Raw genomic sequence first — 15,093 nt, 5'->3', positions numbered from 1 at the left:
TGTGGTAGATTCAGTCGATTCGTGATCGGGAACAGAAGAGTGCGAGAGACTCACCATTCGCAGAGCAGGTTGAGAGTCATGAGTATGGCGCGACCAAAAAGGCACCAGCAGTCATGAGTGTCATGACTCATGGCGATTAATCTGCATCAGACTCCTTGACACTCGTAACTGTGAGTGATCCTATTCGTGATTCACAATTGTATATGGTGATGTGCAAAAGCAGAGGCCCAAAAAGGCGGTCAAAAAATAATTCCAGTCATGAGTCACAGAACGAATTGTGAATGTGAGACGCGAGAGAAAGGTTTTCGTGTTTAAGCCATGGGGCTTTTGCACACACGCGCCTGCAATTCACGATTCACGATCCGTGATTCACGATTGACAATTTGTGATTCAGCGTGCTGAGCAAGTCAAACGCACGGTTCAATCAGCTTAATTTTACTTGATTAAGCGATCCTTCACCTGCTTCTGTTCGAGCGTCTCTACCACCATCATTGTCTGTTAGCCGATATCGTCAGTGCTATCGTTGGCGTAGCATTTCTAAGCGCATCGTCCAAGATGCTGTACGTTGCACATGCCTACGAGGCTTCTGCCGTCCTTCAGACGCTGGCTCTGCCCTCGTTCCTGCCCACTGGACCGTGTCTGGCAATGATCAGACAGTCTACGATCGAATTCCTCTCTCTGGCAACCGACAATGCGACCAGTTCGGCATCGGTCGAACTGCTCGATACGGTGAAGAAGGTCACGATCAACGCCCGTATACTAGCCGCTCAACCCATCACAGACCCTAGTTTGACCGGTGCAGCAAAGCAATCGCTGCTCATCCTCACCGACCACTATCAACCTAGGCTTATCAATGTCGCAGCCTCGACCAACCCCGGCAATGGTGAGCTCGTCATTGAAACCACGGCGACACTGGCCCTCGATGAAGTCGCTCGCTCTCCGACAGAGTCGGCACTCGGCATATGGTCCGAACCCTTCTTGTCTGGAACGCCTTCGTTTGGACAGAGAATCGCTCTGATGCACGTCTACAAAGGCGTTGCCAGAGTGGTTCCTCTCTCAGGCTCTCTGGCTTCATCTCGCTCACAAGATGTGGGCGATCAAGACGAATTTATGCAAGATGTTTCGACCAACCCTACGCTCAGTCGAGGCGTTCAATTTTCGCAGTCCTTCAGCATCCGTCTGCCGCACCCGAATCTTTTGTCCTGTGCTGTGCTCAGCCCTTCTTCACAGGACTCTGTTCCTGCCATTGCGCTGCTGTCTCAATCCAGCATCCCCAGCGAAATTCCCGGCCTGGGCGAGCTCTGCCTTCCTGTGCTGTCCTTCCACTCTGTCCACGTTGCCGATCAGGAGCTTTCACCTCTGCCATGGGGTACCCCACGTAAGCCTCCTCGACGCAGCGATGACACCGGAAATGATGACAAACGCTTTCAACCTCAAGATTCTGCCGCCGCCACCCAGATAAGCCGCGACCTCAAGACTGCCAAGAAAGATGACAAAGAAGCCACACGTAAAAAGCATGGACCTGCAGCTATGGGCGCGAAATTGACTCCCCAGGACCTGCAAAATCGAGAAGAGAAGTTGGCAAAATCAGGCCTCGCTCAATGTCACGTCCCACTGCCTACGGCCGACGCTACTGGTGCACACTTCGTCCACGCACTACCTGCTCACGTTGGTGGGGGCGTTCTCATCTTTTCCGAAAACAGCATTCTGTATGTACCTCCGCCCTCAAACCCTCCCGCCTCCACAATCCATGGCAAGGACACTGGGACGACGGCATCAGAACGATTGGACGCTAAAGGCAAAAGACGCAAAGCGAGCGAAGGTAGCATCGTTGAGACCTGCAGACGATCTTCCGGCGTCAGCCAGGTAAAGCCAGCGCCGATCAAGGCGCCAGCAGCGGCCACTGCCACCACTTTGCCGTCATCCAATGAGAATGGCAAACGAAGGCGCTCCTCAGTCAACTTGTCCTCAACCGGCGCAGACTCGCCCGACAAGTCTGCAGACTCGTCTCCATCCCGACCCAGGCTTCTTCGCGTAAGCCTTCCACATCCAGTACAAGTTGTATCGGTCGTTGACATGGCTGACGCAGATGCGGACGCCTTTTCGGTGCTCTTTGCCTGCAATTCTGGTGCTCTCAACGTGCTGCGACTCGGTATGCCTGACCACTCTCAACACGTCGCCTCTCAATTACCACAGCCCAGATCACTCAGAGTAGAGGCTCTTGGCACCACATCTCAGCCTGCCGGCCCTCAAGCACTGTCTTATCTCGGTCAAGGCCTCGTTTGCGTTGGCAGCGCTACGGGTGACAATTGTCTCTACCGCATCATCGGGCAGAACGCATCGCAGAAAATGCCAGCATCATCGAGCGAACAAGTCCTGACCCCGCCATCTTCGCCGACACAATCTAGAAGTATGTTATCACACGCCGCCAGCTCCTCTCGTGATCATTCTGAGCTCTCTACGGGAGGCTCCCTCGTTAACCTCGAAACTTGGCAGAATCTCGGTCCCGTGGTGGATTTCGTGGTCGATGATGGCGCGGGCGGCGATCCCACCTACGCATCCAGCGCGCAAGCTAGGATCGTCACGTGCAGCGGACTCGGTCCCACTGGCAGCGTCCGCGAGGCTCGAAGCGGCGCCTCTGTTCGAGATATTGCATCGCTGCCCATTCCTAACGCCGAACAAATTTGGTCCGTCGATGCAGGAGTTGACGATGCGTCCAAGTTAACGATTGGCCTGCTGGTCGGCTTCGCCACCTCAACTGCCTACCTGCACTTCAATGCAGATGGTGACCTTACCGACGCGACCGATCAACTTGTTGCGGCGGGTGCTAATGTATCACTGCCGACAATTGCAGCAACCACTGTCTTGTTTCACGATCGCAGTCCGCAACTGCTTCGCGTCGATCGTACCGGGGCCTCGCTGTTTAGCGTACAAGATGCAAGCATCTCCATCTTGGACCAGTGGAGGCCTCCCAATGAACTTGAGGTGACATCCGCTAGCGTCAATTCGGTGGGCCAAGCGATCCTCGCGCTGAGCGACAAGAGCTTGCTATACCTGACTGATGAAGATGGGGCGCTTATTGAGCGCAACAAAAAAATGCTGGAAGATGAGGTCTCATGCGTGGACATCAGTCCGTTGATCGCAGGCAAAGCAGCCCAACTGGTGGCATGCGGCTTCTGGGGACGCGATGTGTTCGATTTTTACAATTTGCCCGACCTTGAAGTCGTTCCGAGGGGGTTTGCGGCGGAATTCTCATCGGTGCCACGATCTATCTTGCTGCATCGTTTCGAGAGTAGCCAGCCGGAAAAGGCCTCGGATGCCGAATTCGAATTTTGGGGATTCAACCCAAATCCCCTTGACGCATACTTGCTCATTGGTCTAGGAGACGGCACGCTTGTTTCATTCAGACTAGGGGGCATTGTAGCAGACGGCAACGCGTACGTACCGGTCTCGTTATACGATGCGAAGACCATCACACTCGGGACACAAGCACTCAAGCTTGACGCCATCAAGACTTCGACTGGTGCTCGTGTTGTGGCCATCTCTGGCAGTCGTCCGACCCTTGTGTACCACGACTCGAAACGCTTCTCATACAGTGCGCTCAAGTACAAAGATCCGCGCAGCGTCGCTACCGTGTGCGCTGGTCCTGGCCGAGTCTTCGCCGTTGTTGTCTTGACGGATTCGCTTGAGCTGACTTCGATCAGCGCGTTGGGACAGCGAGACATCCGCACTTTCCCTCTTGGCTTGAACCAACCCCTCGCCATAGCTCAGTGGGCTGACCGAAAGGTCTTCGCCGTCTGCACGTGGACGTTCCTGCCTCGTGGCAGCGCTTCTAAGCAAGAGGGTTCACGGGGTGCTGTACGTATCCTCGACCATACCACATTCGAGTTGTTGGATGAGATACGCCTAGAGCCGGACGAGCGACCGAATTGCATCACGCTGTTGGACCTGCCAGGACACAAGATGCTCGTTGTCGGGACTGGCTACGTCTCGAAGCAATCGAGTGAAACAGTGCGCGGTCGGCTTGTCGCCTTTGACGTTTCTACCGGATCTTCCCGCACAAAGGAAGAGCGAGGAAGGCTTCGCCAGCTTTTCGAGTGCAGCGAAAATGGCAACGTGTACCAAGTGCAGTCGACTCGTTACCATCTCTGTGCGGCGGTTAATTCCGAGATCAAGACCTACAGTATCACTAACTGCAAGGACATGTCCGATAAGCGTCCAAGTGGAGGGCCACGTCGTCCCTACGAGGTGCGACAGGAAGGCAGCTGGGCTTGCTCATTCATTGCCTGCAACCTCTCGGCCATCGAGCCCGATCGCCTGGTTGTTGGAGACGCGCTTCGATCCATGAACGTCCTCAACGTTGATCGCTATACAGGCAGGCTCACCGAGATTGCTAGGGATTGCGATCCTTCCTGGACAAGCGCTACCGAGCTGCTAGACTCAGAAACCCAGACCTACATTGGCGCCGACATCAGCTTCAATCTGTACACGACACAGAGAATGCCGATGAGCGAAGAGGTCAGGACCTCAATTCGCCGCGCCCGGGAGCGCGAGACGGAGCGTTCGGTGAGCTTGGCTTACCCACGGACCCTTCGAGATACAGACGATTGCTACGCACATGTAATGCAGCGCAAGGCTGTCTGGCACTACGGAGATATGATTAACAAGTTCCGCCAGAGTGAGTTCTGGGTTGTGCGACTGGTACCGCGCCATCCCATCCCATCCCATCCCATCCTATCCAACCTGACACTGACCCTGATCTTCTCCTTTGCTCGGCGACTGATATCTACAGCATCGCTCGTCTCTGATCCGGGCCCCGACGCAGCAGTGCGGCCAAAATTGGTATTCTGTACAGCCGCTGGCGCCATCGGTGTCATTGCTCATGTTCGGGACGACGAAGCACAGATTCTGGCAAAGGTGGAACGCAACATTCTATCTCTCATCGAGTCGCCAACAGAGGCAGCTTCGGCCGGCGTCATCGGTAACATTGCTCATTCTGACTGGCGTACGCTTCGTACTGATCACAGAGTTCAGGCGCCTGCTGGCTTCCTCGATGCAGACGTTTTGCAGATGTTTTTGGATGGTAGATTGGACCATAACCAACGATATCGGGTGGTGCATGGACCCAATTCTGAAGCGGAAGCGCTCGGAGTGCGGAGTGAGGTTGTTGAGCAGCTGATCGAGAAGCTCAGTCAAGTCTGTTGATGCAGAGGATGTTCATTCACAGAAGTTTGTTTCTTCAGAATCTGAACCAAAGGGCAATTTCAGACGCATTCTATCGCAGTTCACAGACGGTGAGTGTGGTGTGACAATCACAGAATGATGCGTGATTCTGTGATTTGCAAAAGCGGATAAATTTTGAGACGCTACACTCGTGGTGGGAGAACAAAGTTCACAGAACAGCAGCAGGGGTGACGTAGACGGAACCCAGATCGTCGAGTAAGTACTTTCTCTGACCTCCCGAGGTGGTATGAAACGCAAGCTGCAGTGGCGGGATGACATGGTATCCGGGCGACAGGCATCGGAGAGCGAGCTCGATGCTTCTACTCTGCGAAGGCAGTAATGTGGCGCTCAAGGCAAGATGGTCTTGAGTGGGAATGAGACCGTTGAGGGTTTGAGCCTGAGAGAGGAGCACAGATGACTTGAGACGTGCCGAATCAGCGTCGATCAATCTAGTCTTGGCGGTATCAGGGCTGACGTCGATCGTATCTCTGTTTGCTGCTTGGCTTGTCGCAAGCCTTTTGGTAGATTGGGCCCACGACAGGGTAACGTCGGTGATAGCATCTGCAATCTGTGCGACGTTAAAGGTGGCAGGACTGTAGAGAAACGTGAGATCGACAATGACAGTATCGTCTGTTTTAAACCTCACCGCTCGTCCTTCTGCAGTCGATGTCGCGTTAGAGATAGGAGGCAACGTCTTATTCGCAGCTGAAACAGAGGATCGAGCACCTCCAACGTCGTCTAGACTGGGTTCAAACTTGACGCCGCCACGTTTTACAGAGTCTCTGCCAGCGGCGCTATTTGCGCCGGCATGTCGAACAGTCGAAAGAATCACCAACCCTCCTGCGGCGAACTCTCTGAGTGCGGTCGAGTGGGATGTCCAGGGCTTGATGCGGGGGGCTGCAACAACCTGGTTCGATTCATCGAGCTGCGAAGCCGACTGACGGTTGAGAGTCCTTGCTCTGGCCTTGTGCAGGAAGCTTGTGGCTTCTTGCGAGTCCAAGCAGCGTTCGCTAGAGGCATGCTGAACTGGAGAGGCGGCGGTGGCCGTAGAGAAATGTCTAGCGGAGCTAGTTCGCATGGGTGGAGGAAAACCCATGCCTAACTGCCCAGGTCTGGGTGTACGGAGGTCTTCTGTAAGCTCGGCTCTTGGCGGCGCTACTTGAGTGTAGCTCAAGCGATTATGGTTGTGAGCTGCTGCTCGCAACGACGACGCCGCATACTGCGAGCTACCCGCCACAGGACCGGCAAGTGGATAGTCCGGCCTGCTCGTTGACACTGGGCTCGCAATAAGGTCCTTCTTCGTAGCATCAAACAGAACCGGAGTAAGGTCCAGGGCGCAGTTCCACTGTGAATCAAAGTCGGCCAACTGCTCTTGGTCGCCTTGAGGTCGACCCGAGACAGTAATAGTGACGTTTCGTGAGCCAGAGAGGAGAAAGGCGACATCGTCCTTTCGACCACGCATTGCGTGATCCGCCTCGACAGAGACGTAAAACAGCATGTTGCGCTGACTGCCGCGTGTGAGCTGAATGGGCAATACTGAATCTATAGGTAGAAGCGGTTTTGCGACAACAGTATGAGATTCTTGTTGATCTGCTTGGCTGCTGCCCACCTTGATCTGAATGTTGTGAATGGTGAATGCGGCGTCGGAATCGAAAGGATTCTCGAGCTCGACGCTGAGTACGAGTCGGGTGCTTTCAAGCTCGGCGAAAGCTTGTTGCGACAAGTGACGGCGATGGATATGGGGTCCATGATTTGTTACGAGTGTACGCATGCGCACATTCAGTCCAGTCTTTAGAGGCAAGAGTTGCCTGGTGCTACGTTTGTAAATGTGCAGGCCAGACGACTGGGGATACGACTCGAACTGGGACGGAGACTGTGGCCCATGGCGGTTGGGTGCAGATCTGGAGGAGAGGGCAGCGAGATCGCCGTTTGCGTATGATTGGGAAAGCGACTTGTCAAAAGCAGGATCGGCAGAGAGGGCATCGTGACTTCGCTGTTGTATGGAGTCGAGAGCGCTCGCACCTGATCGAGGCGTAACGATGGCATTGTTGCCACCTACGACACTCTTGGGGAGATGCGCAAGGTACGAGCCCAGACCGTTGGGGCCATCCAGGCCAAAGGCGGAGGAAGCATTTGCTCGTGCCTGACTCTGAAGTGGCGATTCGTCCGGGTAGACCGGACCTTCATGCAGAGGAGAGAGAAGCGAATGCGCGAATCCGGAGCGATTGAAAGGTCGGGAGGACGAAGTGGGAATCAAATGATCCAGCAGCGCATGGTCCAGACGGAGCGTGAGCGCAGCTGTGATCGACAGAAAGGGTAGGAAGGGCGTAGCAACGTAGTTGATCGGGATGCGACAGTGCCAGTGGACGCTCCAGTGTTGTCCGTCGTGCGTAAGGTGAGCATTGTGAGAAGACTTGGAAGGGGCAGATGCGGAATGTTCGACCGAATCCTTGAGTGTGCGATGGGGTCTGGGTGGCTGATTGCCGGCCCAGGCGTTGGAGAAGGCACGCACAGCGGCGTGCTGTGTATGGGCTGGGTCAGCGAGCGGGGTGTGAGATGGCAGAAGTTGCAAGTGTTGAAAACGGGAGGGGACGGTAGAGAGCGGCTCATAAGGATTTGCTGACTTGGCGGTGGGGTTGATTGACGAAGAGGATTCAATGGGGACGTAATCTGTGGCAAGGTTGACATGGAGGCAGGCAAGAAGCGCAGTGAGGTATGGCGAGATACTCTGGTGGCTCAGGGTTGTCGAATCTGGCACCACGGGCAGCGGAAGAGGGTACAAAAGCGGGACAGCCTGTGTCGATGCGGAAGCGATGGGGAAAAGCGGATCTGCTGGTAGTGTCAAAACGGTTTCCACATTGAGCACCTCATCGAAGAAGACGACCGATCTAGAGGTAGAGGCCGAGGAGGACGGGAGGTTGAGTGAGAGACGAGCTTTGGAGAATAGATCAGCCAGCAGAGCTGGTGCCGAAGAAGGCATGGCAGCCGACAAGGGACGCTAGACCGAAGCTACTGGCTGGCTACAACGAGGTGAAGAAAGAATGGCAGAACGACAAGACGCTAAGCATTAGAAGATTCAATCATGTCGTATTTGACAGTTGTGAGGTCCAACCGACACACTCGTGACTCGTGACTCGTGACCGAGACGTGGTCCAAGCACGAAGCGTGAAGCGTGAGCACCAGTCTGAAGATGTTACATCGCTCATAGGTTCTTGCGTGTATTATTCACGTCTCGTGACTCGCGATTCACGATTGATTGGGGATTATGCATGTCCGAGTCATCCGTGATTTAGAGATTGGGTCCGACCGGGCTTCTTCCGGGACATCACACGAGGAGCGAGCAAGCAAGCAAGGCAGCAAGGCAGCGAGCCAGCGAGCCAACAAGCAAACAAGCATCAAGCAACAACAGACGGCCTTTTGTGCGTCCATCACGTCTCTACCATCTCTCTTGCCTTTCAACATCGACTCTGTTCGCGCTTTGGACAGGCCATCATGTCGACATCTGCAAACGGCCGCATCGCTACCAACCCATCCACGTCGGTCGACTGGGACAAGCTCGGCTTCAAGGAGCGCGACGTCAATGGCCTGGTGCGCGTCACTTACCAGAACGGCAAATGGGGCGCACTCGAGATCTCCAAGGACAGCCACTTGAACGTGCACGCTGCAGCACCTTGTCTCAACTATGGCCAGCAGGCTTTCGAGGGAATCAAGGCATTTCGCACGGCCAGTGGCTCGGTGCGCGTGTTCCGACCACAGGAGAACTGGGCTCGTATGAACCTAAGTGCTCGCATGGCATCGATGCCTGAACTGCCGGAGGAGCTGTTTCTGGAAGCCATCAAGGTGGCCGTCGCTCTCAACCTGGAATACGTGCCACCTTACAAGAAGAATGCTTCGGGTGGTGCCCTCTACATTCGACCTCTTCTCATCGCTACGGGACCCATGCTGCTGCTGGGTAGCCCAGATGAGTTCACATTCCTGGTATGGGTAACTCCTGTCGGCTCGCTCTATGGTAGTGGTGCTGAGATCCCTGCGGTGGATGGGTTCGTGCTGGACACATTCGACCGTACAGCGCCCATGGGTACCGGCCACACCAAACTCGGCGGCAACTACGCGCCCGTCTTCGGACCCACGGCTGCGGCCAAGAAACAAGGCTACCCTATCACGCTCCATCTCGACTCGGCCACGCACACGTACGTGGATGAATTCTCTACATCCAACGCGCTTGGTGTGCAGAAGAAGGGCGATCAGGTGACGCTCGTGGTTCCTGACAGCACCTCGATCCTGCGATCGGTCACCAAGATCAGCGTGGTCGAGATTGCCGAGAAGCTCTGCGGCTGGAAGGTGGATCTGCGTCAGGTCGCTTTTGAAGAGCTCAAGCAGAACAAGTTTGCCGAGTTCATGGCCGCTGGCACCGCCGCGGGTATCACCCCTGTACGATCCATGTCGTACAACTCGCACAAGCCACAACTCATCCACGACAAGCTCTCTCGCGAAGGACCCAAGTACACGTTCCCTTCCGACAACAAGGTGATACGCATCGACTTTGGCGATGGCAAGTCGGCAGGTGAATGTGCGCAGAGACTGTTTGACGAGTTGACATCGTACCAGTGCGGTGACCAGCCAGATAAGTTTGGATGGTTGTGGCCTGAGCAGGGCATCGTTGCTGAGGATGCCAACTTGTCTGCTTAGAGTTTGATGCTCTGGCTTGCCACACTCGTGTCTGCCACTCTCGTTGTCCTAACTACAGTCCTTTTGAGAAAGCTAATCGTGAATCACGAATATGACACACGTAGCCTGGATCACTCTCGTGTCTGTATCACAACGCGAGACCCTGTGACGGCTCTATCAAAATCACGATCACAATCACCAATCACGAATCGTGGAGATTTGATTTCCGATTCATGATTCATGATTGTACAGTCGTGAGTGAGGCTGTCTGATGCAGGTCGTGAGTGCAATCGAGAAGCGTGCGTTCGTGATTCATAACTGATTCATAAATATGTTAAGTCAAAGCGAAACGCACGTGATGCATGAAATCTCGAACGGGAGCGTTTACGATTTGCAACGCCCCTGCGTCTTGGGTCTGTGCCACACTTGTCGCCGAGCTACTCACGACTATTGACTGATTCGTGATTTACGATTTATTCGGTCACCAATCTGGAGGCTGCTGCGCCTGGACCACAAAAATTGCGCGTGTGTGTGGCTCTTTGTGACGGATCCAGTCGTGAGTGAGTGAGTGAGTATTCGAGATTGCCAACTCTCGGTGCATCTTCCACTTGGCCCAACCACTTGGATCGCATCTCGCGCGTCTCTCGATTCTACCCAGCTTTGCCACTAGCACCACGTCGATCGGTCGCATCGGCTCGTACGACTGCTGTACCAATCTTTGAGTCGTTCGCACGCGGTTGTGCCACTCGAGCACACAGTCAACCACGGCACATCTGCGATCATCTCAAGTGTTGGACTCGATCGCCACAGATCTGCTTTGCGTCTGCATTTGCTCTTGACTTGCTGCTCGCCTGGATTGTGCGATAGAGCATACACGTCTGCTGCCCATCATGGAGATGATCTCGTTCAACGTCGACCACGGCTTCCTGGAAGGTGTGGTCCGTGGATACCGCACCTCGCTTCTGACGGCGAACCACTACCAGTCGTTGACGCAGTGCGAAACTCTGGACGACTTCAAGATGCAGCTGCAGGCGACCGACTACGGAAACTTTCTGCAGAACGAGCCGAGCCCGATCTCGACTTCGACGATCGCTGAGAAGGCAACTCGCAAGCTGGTGGCTGAGTTCGAGTATCTGCGCACCAACGCAACTCAACCTCTGAGCAAGTTTTTGGACTACATGACGTATGCATACATGATCGACAATGTCATCCTGCTCATCACGGGTACGCTGCACGAAAGGGACACACACGAGCTCTTGGAACGCTGTCACCCGCTCGGCGTGTTCGAGACAATGCCGGCATTGTGCGTGGCGTCGACGGTGGAAGAACTGTACAATTCGGTGCTCGTCGAAACACCGCTGGCACCTTACTTTAGAGATTGCATCTCCGCCTCGGACCTGGACGACCTCAACATCGAGATCATTCGTAACACGCTTTACAAGGCGTATCTGGAAGACTTTTACCAATTCTGCCAGTCGTTGGGCGGCACTACGAGCGAAACGATGAGCGAGTTGCTCAGCTTCGAGGCGGATCGTCGCACGATCAACATCACCATCAACTCGTTCGGCACCTCGCTTTCCAAGGAGGACCGTGCACGTCTGTTCCCCAGTATCGGCAAGTTGTTCCCTGCCGGCAACAATCTTCTCGCCAAAGCCGACGAGTTGGATCAGGTCAAAGCTGTATGCGACAACATCCCCGAGTACCGATCGTTCTTCGACTCGTCATCCGCGTCCGCGTCCGCGTCCGCATCCGCAGCTGCAAACAGCGCGTCTACCGGTGCTGAAGCGAGCGCTGACATGCTCGAGGACAAGATGTTCAAGCTCGAGGTGCAGCTCAATCGGATCCTGACCATCACCCAGTTTCAGTTTGGCGTTTTCTACGCCTGGCTCAAGTTGAAGGAGCAGGAGATCAGGAGCATCACCTGGATCGCCGAGTGTATCGCGCAGAATGCTCGCGATCGTATTTCGGATTTCATCCCGCCGCTTTGAAGCGCGAAGCGCATCACGTGTCGCGCTGTTTGCTTTGTAGATATCGTTAGCGAGGTGGTTAGCCTGCATGTCGATCGACCACGCATCGCAATCACGAATGTTTTCTTTCACTGTTTTCGCGCTTGCTTTTGGGCGCGTGCGCGGTGGTGAGCGTGAGCGCGGGGATTGCGGAATCTGGGTTCGTGTTTCGAGCGCAGCTCGTAAGGGGTAACGTTAACGCACTGCTTGGGTACAACACAGACATGCGGATGGCAAGCGACGTGTGGATGGATCGTGAGTGGGCGATGTAGATGTTAGAGTGGGATGTCTACGCTATCGAGGATGGCGAGCCAGTCGTGCGTTTCGAGGAGGAGCGGGATGTTGGCGAGTGCATCGGGCTGCGTGGTAGTGCAAGGGGAGAAGCCGGGCTTGTCCCAGTCGCAGCCGATGGCGGTGGTGGTGGCGTCATGTCTGTGCTGCGACTGGCGATGGGGGTGCGCAACCGACGACGGACCGGACATGTGGGCGCCGGTGGGCGCCGGGGCGTGTGAGCAGTTGGTCTGCGTGTACGTGTCCACGGCGTTGGCCAGATCATGCAGGCTCGGCGACCGCACCCTCTGCGTCTCGACAAGCTCGTCTCTCGACGCCACCAGTACGTCGTTGTTCGGCATCGGCCTGTTGCTGTATCCCCGCGCACTTGCACCACCACCGCCGCCGACACCGCCGCCGTTGAAATGGACGGGTGAGTTCGCGTTGGCATTCGTCGCAGCACTCGTCGGCGTGCTGCTCGGACTCGTGCCTATACTGGCCGCTGCAACAAACGAAGTCAGATCGAGCTGGCTCTCAAATCTGCCCACCGCGCGCTCGTGCGGCGCGTGCTTTGCCATCTGCATCTCGCTCACCCGGTTCTGCTTCTGACCAAACTTGAGCAGCACGCGATCTCTCAACTCGGCGCGACCATTCAGCAGCGCATGGATCAACTTGGTATTGACGCCGGCCGTCTGATCGCCGCGCTCGGCGAGCTTGCTGAACAGCGAAGCGATCTCGACCAGTTTACCCGAAAACCAGTCGAGATCAACCGATGACGATGCTGGCAGCCGCTGCAACGCGCTGTTGCTGTCCACGTGTTTCCAAGAGAGCTTGGCCAGCATCTGGTTGCTTTGCATTCTCGAAGGTGCAAAATCGCCGCCGGTGGCGTTGGCAGCATCGCCAACCGAGCCAGATCCAGGTGCAGATACGTGGGCGCTGTTGCGCTTTTGTGACCAACGACTCTTGTCCGCACGCGCGTGCGCGTCCGACGATGACGTCGGTTCCTGCCCCAGAATGGGCACACTCAAGACTGTGCATGCCAAGAACAGATGTCTACTGATCCAGCTCGAGCTGAACGGAACATACGGAGAGCTAGCCATCATCCAGATGCTCGGCAAGAGCTCAATCAACCTCCTGGCCAAGTTCAATGCGTTGTGCCTCGACGCAACGTCGCTCACCCACGGCAGGAACATCAGATTGCTCGTTACAAGGCAGCGTAGAGATAGCCAAGACGAGGTGAGTACGAGCGCATTGGCAAAGTCGCGGTGCACCTTGTTGATCTGCGTGTCGCTCATCGAGAGGTGTAGGTTGCGTTCCAGCATTTCCGGGAGTTCGGCGAGGATCTGCGTGTGCGATCGACCGTTCGCCGTCGCGCGCGGCACCGACGGGTCGTACGCCGCGCACAGCGCACGATCGAGGTCCAGGATGAGTTGGACAGCTTCCTGATCGCGTGAGCGTTGGATCGACCAATCGCCCGGCTTGCGCGTGGTCAAGCTCGCAAGTTGCGTCGGCAGCCGACGCAGCTTTGATACAATGCGCGAAAACAGGTATGCAATCTCCTCGCTCTCCAACCATGCACCGGCTTCTGGACACGGCAGCGTCTCTGCATCCTCATCGATCATCGGTTGTCTGCCCGTGTACAGACACGTCCATCTCTCGATCACCACCATCTGCGCCCCAATCCTCCTCCTCATCTGCACCACCTCCTCATCCGTAAGTTGCGCATCATCCACCGAGAGCAGCTCGCAAGCTTTGGCCGAAGTTTCGTCGTAAAGGTTGATGCGGATCGCTCGACGTAGACACTCGCCATTCAGGTGGTACGCCACCTCGCTCATACCGATCAATGCAAAGATGCGACAGGCGAGCGTCTCAAACCCGAACATGTCCAGCGACGTGTCGAGGGTGGAGTCAATGTAGTGCAACCATGGCTGCTGCTGTGAATTCGCAGTGGCCGAGTTGGTCGGCATAACACCACGAGCGAGTGCCATGGCGCACGTGATCCAACGGTCTCGTTGTTCCGCCATGGCGCACGTCAGTCCCAGCTCCTGCTCCCTCTTCTGTGGAATCAGGAAGGAAGTGGATGCAAGGCAGATGAGCAGACTCGCTACCATGGGTCGAGAGATGCCAGGTTGATACATCGCTGGGTCGTGAGCATTATCTTGGAATGCAGGTGCAGCTGGAGAACTGCTACCGGTCAATCGAAGCCATGCTCGCCAGAGCTGCTTCTCCTGGATCGGAATCATGATGTACACCATTTCGGTCAGAAAGTATTCCAGAATACGCTCCACATCGTGTTTGGGCGGGAAGAGGTGTGCTACGTCTGTCCAAACCACTCGCGGGTTCGTCGTCAGTACAAGTTGCGAGCTCGACGCTGCATCAATGTAGCGCGATGACCGACACCTTGACGGCGATGAGTTTCGGCTTGTGGATCTAGGCAGGATGGAAGATTCCAGGTGGTCGATGGTGGCGCGCAGTGTTGCAATGTGGTCTTGAATTGCCGATGTTTTGACCTGTGACAGTGTACTTGGCAATGGAATGGGTGATGCGACTGATGGTGTATTCCTTTGTGGCGATGATGCGGGCAAAGCCAAGCTTGAATCACTCGCTGAGTCTGCTACATTGCTGCTGCTGGCATCTGACTTGCCGTAGCTGAATCTTGCTTTTTTCTGCGACCTCGCGCCCGCTGCTGTGCAAGTCTCTGAAGTTGCTCCACCATCGATGTAGCACTTATCCTGGATTCCCCTCAACTGGCAACTTGCGCACGGCTTGACCCGGTCGCATTTGGTCTTGCGCTGCTTGCATGGTTGGCAATTGTACCGATACGCTGCTGCCTCCAATCCTCTCGGCTTGTCCGCCATCCTCGGCGTGTGCGAATGGCCGCGTGATGCCTCCGAGCGGTGTGTCGACGGTGTATCGAATATCCCCT

General features: G+C 55.5%; 5 protein-coding genes across 5 annotated transcripts; 3 read left to right on the top strand and 2 right to left on the bottom strand.

Annotated features, from left to right (window-relative positions):
- Nucleotides 1–555: 555 nt before the first annotated feature.
- Nucleotides 556–5,205, top strand: UMAG_10604 (uncharacterized protein; the record flags this gene model as incomplete). Its single annotated transcript, XM_011390901.1, has 2 exons — nt 556–4,678; nt 4,793–5,205. 2 exons carry the CDS (start codon nt 556–558, stop codon nt 5,203–5,205), a joined length of 4,536 nt encoding a protein of 1,511 aa, XP_011389203.1.
- A 187-nt stretch (nt 5,206–5,392) lies between these two features.
- Nucleotides 5,393–8,203, bottom strand: UMAG_02784 (uncharacterized protein; the record flags this gene model as incomplete). The annotated part of the gene is made up of 1 exon (XM_011390835.1): nt 5,393–8,203. The coding sequence occupies one exon, from the start codon at nt 8,201–8,203 to the stop codon at nt 5,393–5,395; it is 2,811 nt and encodes a 936-aa protein (XP_011389137.1).
- Nucleotides 8,204–8,715: 512 nt separating this feature from the next.
- On the top strand, nt 8,716–9,912 carry UMAG_02783 (uncharacterized protein; the record flags this gene model as incomplete). Its single annotated transcript, XM_011390834.1, has 1 exon — nt 8,716–9,912. The coding sequence occupies one exon, from the start codon at nt 8,716–8,718 to the stop codon at nt 9,910–9,912; it is 1,197 nt and encodes a 398-aa protein (XP_011389136.1).
- Nucleotides 9,913–10,781: 869 nt separating this feature from the next.
- Nucleotides 10,782–11,879, top strand: UMAG_02782 (putative H(+)-transporting V0 sector ATPase subunit d; the record flags this gene model as incomplete). Its single annotated transcript, XM_011390833.1, has 1 exon — nt 10,782–11,879. One exon carries the CDS (start codon nt 10,782–10,784, stop codon nt 11,877–11,879), a length of 1,098 nt encoding a protein of 365 aa, XP_011389135.1.
- Nucleotides 11,880–12,172: 293 nt separating this feature from the next.
- UMAG_10603 (uncharacterized protein) lies at nt 12,173–15,025 on the bottom strand (the record flags this gene model as incomplete). The annotated part of the gene is made up of 1 exon (XM_011390900.1): nt 12,173–15,025. The coding sequence occupies one exon, from the start codon at nt 15,023–15,025 to the stop codon at nt 12,173–12,175; it is 2,853 nt and encodes a 950-aa protein (XP_011389202.1).
- Nucleotides 15,026–15,093: the final 68 nt, after the last annotated feature.

This window comes from Mycosarcoma maydis, chromosome 6 (genome assembly GCF_000328475.2).
Source record: "Mycosarcoma maydis chromosome 6, whole genome shotgun sequence".
NCBI classification, from domain to species: Eukaryota; Fungi; Basidiomycota; class Ustilaginomycetes; order Ustilaginales; genus Mycosarcoma; species Mycosarcoma maydis.
Note: the sequence above shows the minus strand (reverse complement) of the source record. Positions and strands in the feature narration are given on the sequence as shown.